General features: G+C 36.0%; 1 protein-coding gene across 4 annotated transcripts in view; it reads right to left on the bottom strand.

The window, feature by feature from the left end:
* Positions 1 to 22,359, bottom strand: part of Slf1 (SMC5/6 complex localization factor 1) — a 65,811-nt gene that overhangs the window by 38,627 nt on the left and 4,825 nt on the right. For 3 of the 4 annotated variants that reach the window (XM_048424271.3, XM_048424263.3, XM_048424284.3), the window contains exons 2-5: positions 19,026 to 19,139; positions 18,792 to 18,867; positions 17,488 to 17,728; positions 4,853 to 5,015 (exon numbers count right to left, since the gene is read on the bottom strand). In XM_048424271.3, coding sequence (XP_048280228.1) covers positions 4,853 to 5,015; positions 17,488 to 17,728; positions 18,792 to 18,867; positions 19,026 to 19,139 — 594 coding nt within the window. Of the gene's footprint in view, positions 1 to 4,852; positions 5,016 to 17,487; positions 17,729 to 18,791; positions 18,868 to 19,025; positions 19,140 to 20,815; positions 20,952 to 22,359 lie in introns of those variants that run through there. The other variant, XM_048424280.3, reaches the window with a different exon arrangement.

Consider the following 22,359-nt stretch of genomic DNA (forward strand, 5'->3'; position numbering starts at 1 on the left):
AGGAAATCAGGACCGCGAGGGGTGCAATCACCCACTGATACAAGGGGACTGATCTAATGAGAGTTCACCAAGGCCAGTTGGACTGGGATTGAACGAGCACGTGATCCAACCAGATTCTCTGAATGTGGCCGGATTCTCTGAATGTGGCTGGCCCGGAGTCTTCCTGAAAAGCCATTGACAATGACACTGGGACTTGTTTCCTCTGCATATACTGGATTTTTGGGATCCAGTCTGTTTGGATACTCACCTTCCTGGACCTGGAGGGAGGGGGGAGGAACTTGAACTTCCCACAGGGCAGGAAACCCTGACTGCTCTTAGGGATGGAGAGGGAGGAAGAGAGGGAGTGGGAGGATTGGGAGGGTGTTGGGAGGAGGGGCGGAAATGGAAACTTTTATAAATTAATAAACTTTTATAAATAAAAAATAAAAAAGTTGTCCTCTTATGGTCAGACTACCTTGTCTACTAACAATCCTACTTATAAGTCATGTAGTACAAAAACATTTTATAAAGTCCTATGCAAGTTAAAGCTACAATTCAGGACTGGTGAGAGCTCAGTCAGTAACCTATTTGCCACGTAATCAAGAAGGCCTGAATTCAATCCTTAGAATCCAGACAAATAAAATAGCCTTGTCTGCTGACACCCAACACTTGGAAGGTCGAGAAGGGTAGATCCCAGGGTTTGCACAGTTTACATGGCGAGCTCTAGAAACTCTGTCTCAAGAAACAAAAATCGAACAACATCAACAACAACAAAAACCCAGAAAATGAAAATAAAACAAAACTCATACAATAAACAACAACCAAAAAATAAGGTGGGTTGTTCTCAAAGAATGATATCCAAGGCTAACAGTTAGCCTCCTCAAGAGGTGATCTCTACACTCCAAAGTGTACCTGAGCACACCTACACATACCTACACACAGGTAAAATCTAGATCTAAAAATTGTCCAATTGTGGATAGACTGTTTACGTTTTCAGCCTTTCACTGACAAGATTTCTTATCTGCAAAATAATTCAGCACCTATGTTACAGAAGAGCAAAAAGATGATCGATCACTTTTAGCTTCTGCTATTGCATACAAAGTGTCTTGAAAAAACTTCTGAATTGTGCTCATGAACCATTGTCTATATCTTAAAAAATATCCATGTAATTATACATATAGAGCAGTAAGATAACAAGCTAAAAGTAAGGTGAGCTCACTTGCTCACTCTGTGCAAGTGTCCGCAGAGTCACAGTTACACAGAAGAGTGGAGGACTGTGATGAGACGACAGTCACAACGCAATCCAAACTGTCTGTCAAACTGCTTCTCCTACTCAGCAGGCAAGAGTCCCCCTTTAGGAGGCTGCAATTTTGTAGCCCCAGAATAACTTTGAAAGACTGAATTTCTTCATCAGCTCAGAGAGGTAAAGGTGGAAATTTGGAATAAGAACTTCTTTTCCTCCCTTTGAAAGAATCATTGTAAGTCCATAAACAACTGCTATTTGAAAGAGTTTGCAGCAAGAAAAATTTTTTTTTAACTCACATGATTGAAAGAAGATAAATCTCTAGGCCTGGGCAATTAAATGATTAAAATCAGGCCCAATTCCACAAAGATTTCAGGTGAACAGAATGGAAAGAAACATCTATTATCACTAGCAAAAAGACCAGAAACATAGTGTTTACTGTTATTCTTTCCAGGAACTACACAGGAGATCTACACATTAGGGTGCATTATACAAGTACTCTAAGTTATGGGATGTCAGGTGATTTATTTAATCCACTGTACCTTAATTTAATCAACTTGAAGTGGAAGGATATAATACCAACCACACAGAGATAGGTTTAAATGAGAAAGAGAGTGTGATTAGCACAGTGTCCACAATGACCACTGTCGGCACACAGCAGCAGTTCTGAGAATTCTCAAAACCATGGCAAGATTAAGAACTAGCTTTCACATACCAAGCAGCATACCTGGAATACGGCATAGAACAAATGACTTCTTGATGTCTCAGAACAGGTAAAGTAAACCTACGTAAAACTAGTGGATTTAACTTAGAAATTCTTTTTGTTCCCCGTTATTCTTATTTCTGTAAGTTTCCTTCAATTCAATTAAGAAAATTTCTGCATGTATATGATGCGTGTAAGCATGCATGCCTGTGTATGCACATGTGTGATGGGTAGAGGCTAGAGCACAAGTTCAGGTGTCATCTTCACCTTCCACTTTGTTTGAGACAGGATTTCTTATTGTATGTTAGGCTAGCTGGCCCATTAGCTTCCAGGGATAGCCTTGTCTTCATTGCCCATTTCACCACAGTAGTCTGGGATCACAGATGTGTACCACCATGTTGTGCTTTATGGGTCCTAGAGATCTGAACTCACTTCTCATACTTTGTCCATGGAGTTGTCTCCCCAGATCTCTTAGTTTCCTTAAGTTGACTGCAAGGAAGTTTAAGTATCCCAAAGTAACTTCTCCTTTCTATAACATCTTATATAGATAAACAATTAACACATATTAGTAATTATGCCTCTTTGTGTTCCCTTATTTTGCTTGTTTTTAGTAACCTGTATTCCACTAGAAAATGAGAATAATTCCATGTTCTTTTCCCATTACTAAATAGTAAAGCACCTCAAAGATGGATATCTGATGTTCCCTATTCACATCTCTAATGCACTGCACATCATCTTCCAGAGAAACCGACAAACCTTGACTAAATATTAACCTAATTCTGCCACTCAGCTTTCTAAAATGTCTAAGAACATTGAACACACGAGTTTTTGTGATTGTCATTTTTAACTCAGTCAATTTACACAGCAACTCTTCATAGATGATACTTTAAAGGAAGTATACTAGGTCCATAATGTGTTTCATGTCACAGATTGGAAAAAAAAGACACCTAACAAAGTTATTGTTCTCACCTTTCCTAGAAATATTCACAATGTGCTTTTCTCATTTAGACCAGTTATGTACTTCTGTCTGACCCAGAACTTAACAAAACAATGCATTTTAAAACTCGGTATATAAACTAGATGCTACCTGCTACTTTTGGTTGATATAATATTTGTTGTTCTTTAATACTTCAACAGCTAAATCTAAGGCAGCATGATTATTAAATAATATACTCTAATCATTCTTCACAGAAGATATATAATTCAGATATACTTAAAAATACAAGAATAACCTTTAGTCGCTGGTGGCGAGCACTAGGAAACTAAATGAAAACGACTCAGTACAGCAAGTATTGACTCTCGGAATGGCAATGAGGGAAAATGAAAGAACTAGTGTAAGACTGGTAAACACAGAAACTCAGGTATCAGCATAGGGGTCAGAATTTTGTTTTGTTTGTGGCACAGTCCTGCTATATAACCCAGTTTAGCCTGGGATTCATGATCCTTTTGCTTCAGCCTTTAAGACTTCTGGAATTTTAGGTGCTTACTTCTAGGGCTATGTTGTGTCCATTCTGTTGTCTATAAATAAGACTGTCTTCTTATCAGGCTAGATTGAGAAGGAAATATTTTAATTCTCATACTTCTCACTATTCCAATGATCTGATCACATGCTCATTCCCAGATCAATCACTGTCAAGGACAATGACATTTCCCACCGTTCAAAGAGATACACACCATGAACTAAATTCAATTTTTCAAGATTACAGTGCTACTGCTCACCAGGAAAAGGTGAGTATGGAAAAGACATATTATGTGTACTCAGAAGATTCAAAAGGCTTCCATAATTTCTACTACTCTAACGAATATGAAGTAAGAATTCATGTTCAGGCTCTGTGCAAGATGATCGGTATATAATTATGGAAAACACAAAGTCAAAAGTAGACTACCATTAAGTAATTAAAAATATATTCTAGCTGCACAAAGAAAAGACTTGATGTTAGTATGAGGTTAGAAAAAAAAGAGAAGCCATCTGAATATATGTGAATATATGAAATATATGTGAGATATGTGAAATAGAATTGATATGACTTAGTAATGACTGGATATAAGAAATCAGTAAGGAAAGTTTTGAAAAGTGATCCTAGGTCACTGGCATTATCTACAAGCTAACAGGTATCATTTCATGCTGAAATGAGATATAATGGAAGGAGTGTGACTGTTCATAGGTGAAGGTTATTTATGAACATCCTGAGCTTTCTCTAACCCTATGAATGAGTCATAAATTCTTCACTTATCTATCAGGAGTTTCACCGGGAGTTTGAAGCCTGCTTGGGTGGGGGGACCACTTGAGACCTGGAATTTACATGACAAAGAAGGAAGAAGGGGGAAGAGGACAGGAAATTATTTCTAAATTTTAAAAATAATTCTTTCCTTTCCAAAAGAGACAGAAATCTCAAATTTGCATGTTATGCATTCTCTGCTAATTTACTATAGTGTATGGTAACATATTTAAAATTATTTTTAGCATATCCCACTAAAGCATTTATGGCATAAGTAGAGACTGAAAATAAAATAAGTTTAAACTTAAGCTTCTGTCAAATCTATACCCACATTCTTGACTATTTAATAAATTGAGAATGCCTTAAAATTATCCCATATTCATGTTTTTAATTATTGCACTTTCAAAATTCAGAATTCAGTTTTAATATAAACAATCAGACCTCCATTTCTGCATGTGCAGACTTAAACCTGACTGGTCCTGAATATGTCCATGCCTGTAGCAATCTAGAGACAATTTAATGTACACAGGAAGGTACACAGATGACATATAAACCCTGTGCTATTTCATACAAAGGGCTGTAGAGCTGAGCACCTGTAACTCTGGTATCCAAGGGTATTCTAGAACCTATCCTCTGGAACTGACAGGAATGACTCTTGATACTTTATGAAAACAAATGCTTTAAAAGTCTAATACTTATTTTACTTACCTCTAAAAGAAAATCCCCTAAATACTGAATTGGATAAAACGGAGCCTTAAAGTTCTTCTGCTCTCGCTCAGCACTGATTCTGGCATTACTGGCAATCACATGAGTTATCCCACTTGGAGAACTTTTTGGTAAAATGACATTTGCCTTTCCAGCCTCCAAAACTCTAAATAAAAGTGTAGATGATGGGAAAAAAGCATTAGAAGTCGAATGAATTCATTCAGTCAATTATCAATAACTTCCTTAGGGATATGAATACAATTTCCTAAAAAGAGGTTATTCCCTTGGGTCACTAAGGGACCATGGAGAGTTAACAATTGTAATAATTTCTTAAAACCTAAATTCTCGAGAACAAATGTTTAAGAATCTTACTATTTTTTCTGTTTCTTCATATGGGACGTTTTATGAACCAGGAATATTGAAGCAACTAACATGTACAAGTCACAGCAATAAGCCAAAATAACAATGAATAAAATTTTAGGGAAACAGCTACTGTGGAAGCCAAAATACACCTCCAAGGAAATCACTGTGAACCATAATAAATAAAAAATAAATAAATAAACAAAACCAGCTGCCGAGACCATTAACATTTCTAGTCTTTGGCTAGGCCTTATGGCACATAACTAGAATCACAGATTTGGAGAGGCAAGGCAGGAGAATCTTAAATTTACAGCCCACTCTCTCCCCCCTACTCCTGGATAAAATGAATAAATTCTAAGCCAATTTGGGATATAAGTGAGATCCTTTCTCACCAAACCAAACAAAAACAAACAAAAATCAAAACAGATTAAAAAAAAAGCTTAAACTTATAAGAAGAAGCAGTTTTACATTAAAGATTCCGAAGACATTACACAGAGACAAACTCATTCAAATATGAATTACTGTTTTGGTTTCTGTTTAAGGTCTAGAAAGCAAGAAAAGGCAAATAATCTATAGAATCACAACTTTTCTTGAATCTATAACAAAAACCTTTTATTTTTGCAATAAATATTTTTTTAACTTTTTTGCAAAATTTTTGCAAAAGGGAAAAAAAAAGAACATGACAATGAGCTAAGTTTTAAGAAACTTAATGGCAAAGTCCAGCTAATGTGACAACGGGAGTCTGTCACTAGAAAAGTGTCTTCACCTGTATGTTAGGAGAGAAGAGAAACTTCCTAGTTGTGGGCTAGTAATTACTGGCTGCCACTAAAATATTGGCAGAAATAAAATCACATTTTTTTTATATATACAAAGCAAATACATGTGGACTACTGGAGAATGATAAAGCTTAGCCCTTAGTCAGAAGGGAAAAATGCTGCCTTTTAATGAAGAGTAGCAGGAAAATCTATTTGCCTCTAAAGAACTGGTAAAAGAGCCATTGTTTTCAAAACCAAAGAGAAGGGAGGAGGAAGCAAAGCCACTTGGTTCAGGATCTCATCCAAACAGAGATGTAGTGTTTCAGGGAGACCTGAAAGTGTCTCTTGCTACTGACATGAGGCAGAATCTGACTATCACGTGAGGAATGGAAGGAGGATGACGCTCAGCGTGCAAATGCTTTGAGGTTTCAACAACAGGAGTCAGCCGTTTGGACAATGCTTAACACTGAAGCCTATGCAGCTCAGAACTGACTTACAAAGGAGTAATAACATAGTAATAACATAGAAGAAAAGCATGACAGGAGTCTTTCTATGATGTGATGTGTCTGCGTGATTTCGTAGAGGTAAGAATATTCAGAAAAAACATCACTGCACCAAGGTCTCAAAAAAAGAAAAGAAAAATCCACAAAGAAATTAGAGTCTGTTGCTGTAGCATGTTGAAGTTTATTGTATACAGCATTAACAAAACATACACCCAGCCCAAAAGTGAAGAGATTATCATACATGAGTGCACACACACGATGGAAAGATACTATTCACCCGGGTTTCTGCACACAATGACTGGTATAAAACAAAGATCAGGTCACTCTCAGCCCTGTAGCTGCCTGCTTGCAAATGCCCTTTGCCCATCCTATCTTCACTCCCTGGGGACTCCACCTCTTCTTGGTTCAAACATAGCTTAGCTCTTTCTTGTGGACAGTCTCAGGAATCACTTTCTGTCAGGGAATCAAAGTTGCCACACAGGATAGGACTCAAGTGGCTTTCACATTCTTTTCTGTCCTCTATTATGGTCTCTTTGGTCTCACCTGCAGTCCTGAAGCAGCAAGTGGAAGAAGGTACCCTTCCCACCCCACTTCAAGTCACTGGAGACACAACTTGAATTGATATAGGATATCAATTCAGCTCTACAAATGGTACTAGAAGAAAAACAAATCTGAAGTAATTAAGCACATTTTAAAAAAACATAAGGAATAAATAATCCAAGATTATCAAGTCAAAAGAGGGAGAAACCCCATACCATAACAACAAAACAACAGCACTCAATGAGCAGTGATCAGTGATGACTCTCAACATCAATGGTCTCAATTCCCCAATAAAAAGCACAGACTAACAAAGTGGACTGGAAAACAGAACCCATCTTTCTGATGCATTCAAGAAACATACTTAACCATCATAGAGCGACATCACCTCAGGGTAAAAGGATAGAAAAAGAAATCCCAAGCAAATTGATCCAAGAACCAAGCACGTAGTCATTTTAATATCTGACAAAATAGAATTCAAATCAAATTAATTAGAAGAGAAGTGGAAGGATACTACATACTCATTAAATGAAATCCATCAAGATGATATTGCAATTCTAAACGTCTATGCACCAACCCCATGAAAGAAGCACAAAAAAAGCTAAGATCACATGCTGACTGTGACAGTACTCTAGTCTCCTCAGCAGAGAGTTCCAGACAAAAATCAACCACAGACAAGCTGGAGCTATATAACACCATAAAAATGGACCTAACAGATATTCACACAGCATTTCAATGAAACACAAAAGAATATCATAGAACTTTCTCCAAAACTGACCACATACTTTGACAGAAAGCAAGCCTCAATAGAAACAAGAAAATTGAAATAACCCTGTTGAAACTGAACTCACTACTGAATGAAAAGTGAGTCAAGACAGAATTCAAGAAGGAAATTTAAAACTTCCTAAAACACAATTAAAATGAAAATAATTAAACTATGGAACAAAGTAAATTAAACTATGGAACACAGTAAAGGCAATTCTAAAAGGCAAGTTCATAGCATTATGTGCCTGTATAAAAAATGGAGAGATCTCACATTAGCAACTTAATGCCACACCTGAATGCTCTAGAACAACAACAAGAAATAGCACCCAAAAAGAGTAGATGGCTAGAAATAATCAAAACTCAGGGCTGAAACCAACGAAATTGAAACAAACTACAGAACAAAAGTAAACAACAACAACAACAACAAATACAAAGAACCAACAGTTGGTTCTTTGAGAAAAATCAGAAAGACTGACAAAACCTTTGCCCAATTAACTAAAAGACAGAGATAAATGAAATTAATAAAATTAAAGATAAAGGATGGCATTATAAATCTGTATTCCATCAAACTGTAAACCTGAAAAGAAACACATACATTTCTTGAGAACATGTCTTATCACAGTTAAATAAAGATCAGATAAGCAATTTAAACAGAATCATAATCATCAGTGAAACAGGAGTAATTAAACTTTTCCCAACCAAACAAAGACAGGTTCAGATGAATTCAGTACAGAATTCTAAAAGACAATCATGGAAAACTTAAAGTAATATTCCCCAATTTATTCCTCAAACTAGAAACTGAAGGGACATTTCATATTTCTTTTTATGAGACAACTATTACTCGATACCTAAATTACACAAATACCCATCCCCCTAAAATGACATACCAATATCCCCTATGAACATAAATGCAAAAATTCTCAATAAAACACTTGCAAAACTGAATCCAAGAAAACATCAAAAAAATTATCTGCCATGATCAAGTTGGATTCAACCCAAATATGGCTCAACATACATAAATTGATAAATTTAATCTATCACAAACAGACTTAAAGATAAACCCAAATGATCATCTCATTAGATTCAGAAAAGGCCTTTAAGAAAACTATCATTCTTCATGATAAAAGTCCTAGAATTATAGGAATACATGAGACACACCTCAACATAATAGACAAATCTATAGAAACACAGCCAACATCAATCTAAATGGGAAAAAAACCTCAAAGCATGTCCACTAAAATCAGGAACAAGATAAGGCTGTATCTTAGCTAGAGCAATAAGACAATTGAAGGAAATCAAGATGATACAAACAGGAAAGGAAAAAGTCAGTTTCTTCATTTTCAGAAGATACTGTTGTATACATAAAAAACTCTGAAAGTTCCACCAGGAACTCTACAGCTGAGAACACTTTCAGAAAAGTAGCAACATACAAAACTAACACACAAAAATCAGTACCCTTTCTATATACAAATGACAGACTAAGAAATCAGAGATATGTACCTTTCACAATGATATTCAAAATATTAACTAATTAATTTTTAAAGATGGGTGTATTTCAGTGCATATAAATGACATGTTGGTAAAACAGTTAAGGTTCTAGCCCTGGTTTTACAAAACAATTTTCAACTAAAATCTTGGTAGAACTCTGAAACACAGCTTGCTTCAATACTGAGAGGATTTAAGAGGTGACTGAACAGCCACATGGCAGCGTACCCCACTCTCTAGGACATCCCCAGTGGGACAAAACCCCGAGCCATTTCACCAACTCCCTCAGCTTTTCTAGTCAGCCAGCAGGGAGATTCCTATGGCTAGGAACCCCCAAACACAAACCCATTCAGTTGCTATCCAAACTACTACACACACCCTGCTCACAAACCCACCTATCCTCCTGCAACCTCTGTGGAACTCTGAAACACAGCTTGCTCCAATACTGAGGGGACATAGGAGGGACTAAGAGCTTGCTACAACACTGAGAGGATTAAGAGAGAGCACAAAAAGAGCAAACCAGGAGAGAAGATAAAGAGAGCAGGCAGATAGAGACCTCAGAGGCTTTCTGAGACAGACATTGACAGTACAGAGCATACCAAGAAAAACTCCCAAATACTCAGACAGCCACAGCAAGGATTGGAACAAGATGCAAAGACATTGCTGGCATCATGTGAAAGAAGAGGTGGGTAGGCACCAATGCAATAATTCCTCCAACAATCTAAAGAGCAACATGGTAACACCAAAACCCACTGGTCATACAACAGGAAGATTTGATTATCCTAACCCAGAGAAGTGGAAGAAAACGATTTTAAACCTAACTTTATGAGAATGAAGGAGACCTTTAAAGGGGAAATGAAAAATTCCCTTAAAGAAATGGAGAAGAAAAACAAAAAATTGGAAGAAATAAATCCCTCAAAGAAACCTAAGAAAGCAAAAACAAATAAACAAACAAAAACCCAATCAAACAGGTGAAGGAAAGAATTCTAGACTTGAAGACCAAAAGAGAGGTAATAAAACACAAACAGCAGAAAAAATTTTGGATATGAAAATCTGGGTAAACGAACAGGAACTACAGAGACAAATATAACCAACAGAATACAAGAAAGAATCTCAGGTGCTGAAGATACCATAGAGGAAACAGACTCATTGGTCAAAAAACAAAACAAAACAAAACAAACCATAAAATCTAACAAATTCTTAACACATAACAGCCAAGAAATCTGGGACACCATGAAAAGACCAAACCTAGGAATAATAGGGATAGAAAAAAAAAAAAAGAACTCCAGTTCAAAGGCACACAAAAAATATATTCAACAAAATCATAGAAGAAAACTTTCCCAACCTAAAGAAGGACATTCCTATGAAGGTACAAGAAGCTTATAGAACATCCAATAGACTGGATCAAAACAAACAAACAAACAAACAAAAAATCCCCTCACCATATAATAATCAAAACACAAAATATACAGAATAAAGAGAGAATATTAAGAGTTGAAAATGAAAAGGTCAAGTAACATATAAAAGTAAACCTATCAGAATTACACCCGACTTCTCAATGGAAACCATGAAAGCCAGAAGGTTCTGGATAGATGTGCTGCAGACACTAAGAGACCATGGATGCATGCCCAGACTACTATACCCAGCAAAGCTGGCATTCACCATCGATGGAGAAAACAAGATATTCCAGGACAAAAACAGATTTAAACAATACGTAGCCACAAATCTAGCCTTACAGAAAATACTAGAAGGAAAACCACAAACCAAGGAAGCCAACAACACCCATAATAACACAAGCATCTAACAACTCTCCACCAGCACAACTTAAAGAAGGGAAACACACAAACACTACCACCAGGAAAAATAACCACAGATGCAAGGCCAGACTACTATACTCAGCAAAACTTTCATTCACCATCGATGGAGAAAACAAGATATTCCATGACAAAAACAGATTTAAACAATACATATCCACAAACCTAGCTTTACAGAAAGTACTAGAAAATCTCAACCCAAGGAAGCTAACTGCACCCACAAAAACAGGCATCTGATAACCATCCCCCCAGCATAACCCAAAGAAGGGAAATCCACAAACACTATTACGGAAAAATAACAGGAATTAACAACTACTGTTCATTAATATCACTTAATATCAATAAACTCAATTCATCTATAAAAAGACACAGGCTAAGTGAATGGATACGAAGACAGGATCCAGCCTTCTACTGTTTACAAGAAATACACCTCAACCTCAAAGACAGACATTAACAGAGTAAAGGATTGGGAAAAGGTTTTCCAATCAAATGGACCTAAGAAACAAGTGGGTGTGGCTATACTAATATCTAACAAAATTGATTTCAAACTAAAATCAATTATAAGAGATGGAGAAGGACACTTGATACTCATAACAAGATCAATTCATCAAGATACAGTCTCAATCCTGTGTTGTAAGGGAGAAGGACTACTTGTTTGTTCTGGCCACATGGCTAGCTTACACCTGAAATAATCACACAGAAACTTTATTAATTAAAATATTGCTTGGCCCATTAGCCCTAACTTCTTATTGGCTCTTACATCTCAGTTTAACCCATTTCCATTAATCTGTGTATGGCCACGTGGCAGTGGCTTACCCGGAAAGATTCAGCCCATCTGTCTCTGGCGGCTCAATGGTGTCTCTCTCACTCTGCTTTCTTCCTCCCAGAATTCAGTTCTGTCTTCCCCGCCTACCTAAGTTTTGCCCCTTTCGGGCCAAGGCAGTTTCTTTATTCATTAACCAATACAAGCAATACATAGAAAGAAGGACCTCCTACATGAATCCTGAACATCTATGCCCCTAACACAAGAACACCTACATATGTAAAATAAACATTACTAAAACTTAAATCCCACATCAAACCCCACACACTAATAGGAGATATCAACACTTCACTCTTGCCAATTGGCAGGTCAAACAGACAGAAACTTAACAGAGAAATAAGAGAACTAACAGATGTCATGAATCAAATGGACTTATCAGACATCTATAGAATATTCTACCCAAATACAAAATAATATACCTTCTTCTCAGCACCTCATGGAACCTACTCTAAAACTGATCACATACTTGGTAACAAAGCAAATCTCCACAGATACAAAAAAATTGGAGTAACCCCCTACGACTTAATGGATCATCAAGGATTAAAGTTAGAACTTAACAACAATACTACTCTCAGAAAGCCTACAAACTCATGGAAATTGAACCAGGAACTACAGAACCACCCCTGAGTCAAGGAAGAAATAAATGAAGAAATAAAATTTGACACCCTTGAATTAAAAAAAAAAAATGAAGGCACAACACACGTCCAAACCTATGGGACACCATGAAAGCAGTGCTAAGAGGAAAATTCATAGTACAAAGAACCCACATAAAGAAAATGGAGAAAATTCACATTAGAGACTTAACAGCACACCTGAAAGCTCTAGAACAAAAAGAAGAAAGAATCAGGAGGAGTAGAAGACAGAAAAGAATCAAATTGTGGGCTGAAATCAACAAAATAGAAACAAAATAATACAAAGAACCAATGAAACAAAGAGCTGGTTCTTTGAGAAAATCAATAAGACAGTCAAACCCTTTCCCACACTCATCAAAAGGCAGAGAGAGAACATTCAAATTAACAAAATCAGAAATGAAAGCGGGACATAACAACTGACATTGAGGAAATTCAGAGAATCATTATGTCATACTACAAAAACCTGTACTCCACAAAATTAGAAAACATAAAAGAAATGGACAATTTTTAAGATAGATACCATATACCCAAATTAAATCAAGACCAGGTGATCAATTTAAATAGACCTATAAATTACAATGAAATAGAAGCTGTCATCAAAAACCTCTCAACCAAAAAAAGCCCAGGACTGGATGGTTTCAGTGCAGAATTCTAGCAGAACTTCCAAGAAGAGGTAATACCTATACTCCTCAAAGTGTTCCACATAATAGAAACAGAAGAAACATTGCCAAAATCTTTTTATGAGGCTACTGTTACCCTGATACCAAAACCACACAAAGACTCAACCAAGAACGAGAATTACAACCAGTCACACTCATGAACATGGATGCAAAAATACTCAATAAAATACTGGCAAGCTGAATCCAAGAACACATAAAAAAAAAAAAAATCCACCATGATCAAGTCGGCTTCATCCCAGAGATGCAGGGCTGGTTCCACATACAAAAATTTATCAATGTAATCCATCATATGAATAAACTGAAAGAAAAAATCATATAATCATTTCATTAGATGCTGAAAAAGCATTTGACAAAATTCAACACCCCTTCATGATAAATGCTTTGGAGAGTTCAGGGATACAAGGAACATAGATATCTAAATATAATAAAAGCAATATACAGCAAGCCGACAGCCAGCATCAAATTAAATGCAGAGAAACTCTAAGTGATTCCACTAAAATCAGGAACAAGACAAGGCTTTTCCCTTTTTCCATATCTCTTCAAAATAGTTCTTGACGTTTTGGCAAAAGCAATAAGACAACAGAAGGAGATCAAGTAGATTCAAATTGGAAAAGAAGCAAAACTTTCATTATTTGCAGATGATATGATAGTGTATATAAGTGACCCCAAAAACTCTACCAGAGAACTCCTACAGCAGATAAATACTTTCAGTAATGTGGCAGGATACAAGATCAACTCAAAAAAATCAGTTGCCCTCCTATACACAAAGAATAGAGAAGCAGAGAGGGAAATCAGAGAAACATCATCCTTCACAAAACCACAAAAAACATAAAATATCTTGAGGTTACACTAACCAAAGAAGTGAAAGACCGATTTGACAAGAACTTTAAGTCTTTGAAGAAAGAAATCGAAGAAGATACCAGAAAATGGAAGGATCTCCCATGCTCTTGGATAGGTAGGATCAACATATTAAAAATGGCAATTCTACCAAAAGCAATCTATAGATTCAATGCAATCCCCATCAAAATCCCAATTCTTCACAGACTTTGAGAGAACAATAATCAACTTCATATGGAAAAACAAAAACAAAAAAACCAGGATAGCCCAAACAATCCTGTACTATTAAGGAACTTCCGGAGGCATCACCATCCTTGATATCAAGCTCTATTACAGAGCTACAGTAAAGAAAACAGCTTGGTATTGGCATAAAAACAGAGTGGTTGACAAAAGAAATAGAATGGAAGACCTGGATATTAATCCACATACCTATGAACACCTAATTTTTGATAAAGAAGCTAAAAATATACAATGGAAAAAAGAAAGTATCTTAAATACATAATTGAATGCCAACATGTAGAAGAACGAAAATAGATCCATATCTATCCCCATGCACAAAACTCATATCCAAATGGATTAAAGACCTCTATATAAATCTGATGACAGTAAACTGGATAGGAGATAAAGTGGGAATTAGTTTTCAATGCATAGGCACAGGAGATCATTTCCTAAATAAAACCCCAGTAACACAGACACTGAAAGCAACTATAAATAAATGGGACCTCTGAAAGCTTCTGTAAAGCAAAGGACACAATCAATAAGACAAAAAGGCAGCCTAGTGGACGGGAAAAAAAATCTTCACCAACCCCACATCAGCAAAGGATTGATCTCCAAAATATATTAGACATTAAAATTCTAAATAACCATATTAAAAAATGGGGGTACTGAACTGAACAGAGAATTCTCAACAGAATAAGTTCAAATGGCCAAAAGACACTTAAGGTCATACTCAACCTCCTTAGCTATCAGGGAAATGCAAATCAAAACAACTCCGAGATACCATCTTATACCTGTCAGAATGGCTAAGATCAAAAACACTAATGACAGCTTATGTTGGAGGGGATGTGGAGTAAGGAGAACACTCATCCATTGCTGGTGGGAATGTAAACTGGTACAACCACTTTGTAAATCAGTATGGCAGTTTCTCAGAAAATTGGGAATCAACTTACCTCAGGATCCAGCAATACCACTCTTGGGAATATACCCAAAAGATGCCCTATCATACTACAAAAGCATTTGTTCAACTATGTTTATAGCAGCCTTATTTGTAATAGCCAGAACCTGGAAACAACCTAGATGCTCCTCAACCAAAGAATAGATAAAGAAAATGTGGCACATTTACACCTTAGAGTACTACTCAACAGAAAAAAAATAATGACATATTGAATTTGAATGCAAATGGATGGAAGTAGAAAACAATATCCTGAATGAGGTAACTCAGACTCAAAAATATGCATATGGCATGGACTCACACATTACTGGATTCTAGCCACAAACAAAGGACATTGAGCCTATAGTTCATGATCCAAGAGAAGCTAAGTAATAAGATGAACCCAAAGAAAAATATATAAAGAACCACCAGGAAATTGGAAATGGACAGGATTGACTGACAGGGTTGGGAGTATGTGGGTGTGGGAAGACGGGGAGGGTATGAGAAGAGGAGAGAAGGGAAGAGGAGCAGAGAGGAGAATTTGAGGGAATGGGATGGTTGACATGATGGAAGGACAGAGATGAGAGCAAGGAGAGAGATATCTTGAATGAGGGAGCCATTACAGGGTTAGCAGAAATATGGCTGTAGATAAATTCCCATCAATCCAAAAGGATGATCCCACCTAGGACCCTGGGCAATAGAGGAGAGCGGGACCGATCTTGACTTGCCCTGTAGTCAGAATGATGAATATCTCAAATATCACCAGAGAGCCTTCATCCAGCTACTGATGGAGGCAGAAGTAGAGACCCACATTGGTGCACTAGACTGAGCTCCCAAAGTCCAGCTGAAGAGTGATAGGAATAAAAATATGAGCAAGGAAGTCAAGATCATGGTTCACACTCTGAAACAGTTTGCATGAGCTAATGGGAGCTCACCAACTCCAGCTGGATTGTGAAGGAACAACCACAGGACTAAACTAGTTCCTCTGAATGGGATTGACAGTTGCTTGGCTGGCCAAGACTGAGGGGTCACGGGCAGTGGCACCAGGATTTATCCCTACTGCATGCACTGGCTTTTTAGGATCCTATTCTCTTTGGATGGATACCTTGTTCAGCCTAGATACAGTAGGGAGGGCCTTGGACCTTCCACAAGGCAATGTGCCTTACCCTCTCTGAGGATTAGATGGGGGTGAGGTGGGAGAGTGTGTGGAGGAAATGAGAAAAGGGAAGAGAATGGGAATTTGGATTGGCATTTTTTAAAAATAATCTAATAAACACAAAGAAACCCTAAGAGATTCTGACTGAAAAAACAAAACAAAACAAAACAAAATCAGTTTTCCAAACATACTTTAGCCAATGAAAAGTCCCCTGGGTTCAGTGAGAGATCCTGCCTGTCTAAAAAACTAAGGTGAAAAATAAGGAGAAAAGATCAGAGCGCTTTCATCTGCAAATGCATGCATGCATGGGCACACTGGTACACTTACTTTGACAAACAAAAATTCCTCGTATTTAAAAAGACAAAATGAGGTGGGCATGGGGGTGCATGCTATTAACCTCAGCACTCAGAAGCAGGCAGATCTACAGTCTGATCTACAGAGTAAGCTCTAGGACAGTGAGAGCTACACAGAGAAACCCTGTCTTGGAAACAAACAAACAAACAAACAAAGAAAAGGGAAATAAAGAAATCATAATGGAAATAGCAGGAGGCACAAAGACAGTATTATATAAATACCATGCCCATGTAAGACTCTCTGAAAATAAACTAGCAAAAGTGTAAGAATGCTTTAATATTTTTGAATACTACCTTCTTTTTATTTTTTCTATTTTTCTTGAGTTAAATAAAGGAAATAACATGGGAACTAAACTGGAGACCACCAGAATAATCAAAGTCCTTTTATAAAACCAAATTTGTTCTATTAGGAAACTTATACATTTGTACACAATGCCTCATTTGAGGGATAAAGCCCTAGACACATGACACATGAGGAACACTTAATGGACTTAGTGGGTTATATATATAAGTGTATGTGTGTGTGTGTGTACAAGTAACAATAATGAAAGACTGGTCATTAAAGACGGGAGGGGCACAGGAGGAGTTGGATGGAGGATGGGAAGGTGGGAGTGATCTAGATGCAGTGTTCATGCATGTTCTCAAAAAAGAGGAATCAAAAATAAATGTCCCAGTTGTAAAAAGTATATCATATCTCATTCTTACTAACAACTGACTATAAATATTAAAAGGTATTCATAGAAACATGACCTCATTCACGGCTTCAAATGTATAAAACCCCATCGTACCTTACAAGAGACTCACTTCGCTTATCTGCCCTCACAAGGAGGACAACTTTCCATCTGTGGAAGGCTCCTGGAGCCCCAGTTCGTTTCAGCTCTTCACGCCATCTTTTAGGTGCAGATTGCATTTGAGGTGAATAATGCGAGTCTTTCTCAATTTTATATCCCCATTCATAAGTTGTTTCATCAAGCCATCTGCCACTTTTGGCACTATGAATTATGTAGTCCTTCGTTAATACCCATTTTCCTAGAAAGCAAATGAACTGTCACAAAAAAATTTTAGTTCTGCTAAGTGGTAAACAATAAAGATCACATAGCAACTAAAAGTCATCTTTTTTATACATGAGATTCTCATGATAGACTGATAATATTATTTTTAAAAACAAATTTCAAGAGGCTTTCAATATCACTGAACATTTTACATATTTCTGTGATACACACCCATAATTCTAAATGCTATTAAATAAAATATAAATCTAAAGTTTTAAAGTAAAAGGCAATATTATTTGAACTATTATTACTAATTGCATTCATTTTCTGGGTTAGGTTTATTTCCTACTATGCTAAACTTTTTAAATAACATTCACAGTATTGCTATCCTATATCAAATTGATTATGTTAGTGAATTTTATAGGAAACATCATATTCTGCTTCTTCTGTGGGCACCAGCGGTCATTTAAACAGCAGAAATAATGTATAGGTTTGTTTGTAAAGGACAGTGATAAATGTAAATGCTTCTCTGGCAAATGAATGTAAAAATGATGTGGCATCCATGACTTACTAAGAAACAATTAATCAGTCACTATAGAAAAAGCTGCTTGTGTATCAGTGGTAAAAAAAGGTAAGAAGAAAAGGCCAAATCTTAACTTGGGTAAACAGAGTTGACTATCTAGGAAGAATAAAGTAGGATGATACTGCTTCCCAGTAAAGCAGAGGAACAGCTTGAAGAAGGAGCCATGCTTACTTATTAGAGATGGTGGGAAACAAGGGAGCCTGCAGCACTGAGGTTTCCACTAAAGCTTTAAGTTTGCACATTTTGTCCTAATCTTTTTGTTAAGACACACATTTTTCTTAAACAAAACATTTAAACTAAATCTGTGACAAAGTAAATATTTTTTCCCATTTAATATATATTTAATGTGTCAGAAAACTTTAATTAGAATAAAGCAATATTCAAACAAATATCTTTTAAAAAAATCTAAAAATAACACATGTATATTGATGTAATAAGTATAATATATTTCCAGAGACTTGGGGTTTTTCTGTTAACATGAAACTTCTTTCAAGATGGAGAAAGGAGGTTTACTTACCTGCTGCACAAGCTGCTAAGAATTTCTCACTCTTGCACAGGCGCTCAGCTATAAGATGTGTACAATTTTTATATTTCTGGAGGGAAAAACCCACATGAAACAGTATCACTACAATGAGCTTTTCTTAATAAAATTTTTACTTTTATAATGTATGTCAAGGGACATTTTTATTTCAGTTTTTAATTCTATGTTTTGAACTCTACGTTGAATATTTTAGTATGTTTCTTTACTCACCTCACTCTTAATAAAAGTGCAGTCTAGCTTTAAAAGCAATTTGACTAGTGCTTCCTTTTCTTCCATCTTAAATCCTGTCATTTGGATGACATGCTTTGTGGCGCCATCTTCCATCTAACATATACACACATACAGAAGAGAGCAGGTGGTAAACACTATGCATAAGGGTGACTTATTTTTCTTAATTATGAGTACTAAAACCATGAAACATGTTACGAATTAAACACGTAAAGCTTAATTGTAATGAATGATGTTAAATTTACTTACTACAATAAACGCCAGTTTCAAATTATTTTCTCCAAACTTAAAGGGGACTTTTGTTGTTGTTTGGATGTTGAAAGCCTATAGTACTGTATTACTTGCCACTAAAACACACTGTTGAAATGATTCTTTACAAAATGATGGGGCCCAGATAAGTATGACCACATGTCTGTTTTTAGCATGAGTTTTTGTGAAAGCTTTTCAAACAAGTATACTTGTGAAAAATCAAGCTATCAGTTGCATGTGGTTTTCAAAAAATAGGCAAAAATAATGAATATATACAGGTTACCAAAGTTATGACAGGACTCATAGTTCCACAACATTCGCATTAAATAACTGAAGAGATGGGTACAACGCATTCAACTTCTGTTTACAACTTACATTTTTTAATTACTTCCTCTCTTCTCACTCCCCAGAAAGAGTACGTATTAATCACATCACATATATCTCTGGTGTAGATTTTATCACAAGGTAAACAAAAAACTACATGGTTTTAATCTAACTTTATTTTCATGGGACTTCAACTCACATAAATATAGTCCACAAAATACTTTGTCTTTAAGGTGTTACCTAATACATAGATTTTTCTAATTAGAATATACTTTAGCTTGTTCAAATGAAGTTAATACTATAGACAGTTATTTGAGAAAATTCTGTTATGCTCCGATGACAGCAGAGACAAGTGGATTAGGATCTAATACCACAGGCAGAGCAATAGCAGTTGCTATTCCCAACATTCAAACAAACAATGGCCTCTCAGAAAAATCACAGAAATCTTTAAGCATTGGGCATAGTGTGTATACTTAGTATAGATGTAATCCTGCATTTAATCAATATATATTAAAAAATAAATAAAAAGACAAAGAAAAAAGAAAACTCCAGAAACCTAAAGTCAAAATAAAACAATCCTTTAGAAATATAGGTATTTGAACACAGGATTAAGTGAATAAAGTCATATAGAAATTTTATTTTCAAGAACTAAAATAAGGCTATATGAGTTCTATGCCAGCAAGATATTCATGTAAACTATCTGGGGGGGGGGGAAATTCTTGAATTTGAACCAACATGGAAAGGTTTTTTTTTTCTTCTCAGCATTATTCCATAATTACAATAAAGGACACAGAATATACTATATTAGGGGTTTTAAGTTCTTGAGAGATGATTTAAGGTATGGAAGAGAATATGTGATTTAGATGGTCAAATGTTGGTACCTGAAGGGGAGTCCTAGAATCAAAACTTTGTAACACCTCTGGACAACTGTACACACACACAACACTCACACACACTCCCTCTTCCCTCCAGGTCAAAAGTCATTCTGGAGGAAGCCTGAGAGCTTCATTACAAACCATTTACATTTAAAGCATCACACAGGTCAGGAGAGAACCTTCTCTCTTCATGCTTAAAACTCCTAAGAGAAAAAAAGTTAGGTAGGGTAAAGCAACTGTAGCTCCCTTTTCTACTCTTCATCATAGAAGGAGGAGCTCCTTTAGATACCTAAATGCTAGGCTTTTCTCAGCACATCTGAATACCTGTGAAGACAGCTCACATTAATGCTTCCTGACACATCTTAAGTCGCTGACTGCAGTCCTGCACTGCAGGGGCAGATCAATTCCCAGGTCATAAAGAGCATAGCGGAGCTGCATATCAAAGCCATCTCTCTCAACTCAATTTTTACTCAGTAAAAGAAGCTGATATCATGACGTCAATAAATCTGTCTTCAGTATTTGCCAACTGATTCCAAAAGAGGCAACAAGTATACAGTATCAGCCCTGTAACAAACTGAAACTCAGATACAAAACACAAAGTATGTTCTTTCAAATGAAGCAAATGCTTTAATGTAAGTTACAGAGCTGTGGTCTGGCAAGGACAGTTATAAAATGTACTCTAATGTGTATTGCATCTCATGAATGAAAGAGATCTATAAAATACTATAAAATCTATAAAAGATACAAGTAGGTCCCCCCAAAAGGATCTTTGTGCTATATATTTTGAAAACTACTTTCAAGGTTAACATAGTTAGCTTTTCAGTGGCAATACCAAATAATACAGACCGGCATATAGACAAATATAGAAAGACTATGCTGTACTGCAAGTAAAAATCATTGTTTGATTCCAAAAACATCTAAATGCACACAGCAAAGACACATTTATTTGTATTATACAGCATATGCCTATAACTAGGGGAGAAAGCTTCTCTCACTAACTCAAAGGAATTTTTAAAAAACCTCTTCAATAATTTTGTTTAGTAAATGATATGTCTTTTTAGAAATAACCAAGTAAAATTCAATGCATCTCTAATTATTGTCTTGGTTTGTAATCAGTGTTTTTATAGGTCTCAAAAGTCAGTTATGAGAAGAAGTCAGTTCAATGTTTTCAAAATTGTACTTTTACTTATGTATTGAAGAGTTTTCAAAGCTAGTTAGGAGGTCATTTCAAGAAATATTATGAAAAGGAGAGGGATCAGAGCATTTCTTAAAACTCGCAGTCTTACCTATGGAATATACAATGCTAATATGAATATACACTAAAAAACAGCTACTAACTGAGTAGGGAACGGGTGAAGCTTTGTAGTAGAGCACCTGATTATCGTGAAGAGAACACTGGGATCAACCCCCATGCCTTTCTGCCCCAATAATCAAAATAAAGTTAAAAAAAATTGCTGTAACACTATAACCAATAAGTTGCCTTTAAGGATTGTATTATATGAAAATTACATGTTCAGTAAAAAATTCAGAGAAAAACATTTACCATACTGTTCGTTTCATGTCAATAATTGTTACCTTAAATTCTGAAGTAACATTTTAATATATTTTGTTTTGAGGTATAAATTGTTAAATTATTTAAACTTATCGAAATAAATATATACAATGCAGTTTTCATCTTAAATCTATCATTGTAATATACATTTTGAAGGCAATAATCATATATTAAGCAGCATTTTCTGCTAAAACAATGTCTCATGATAAGATGAAATTAGGACCAATTGTATACAACAGCAGAAAGCACAAAAGCACTTTTAGAGCAATTTCCTTACTTTGAAAATGCTTTCTAAGAAATTGAAACTACTCATATA

The sequence above is a fragment of the Myodes glareolus genome, chromosome 15 (assembly GCF_982192425.1).
Source record: "Myodes glareolus chromosome 15, mMyoGla1.1, whole genome shotgun sequence".
Lineage (NCBI taxonomy): Eukaryota > Metazoa > Chordata > Mammalia > Rodentia > Cricetidae > Myodes > Myodes glareolus.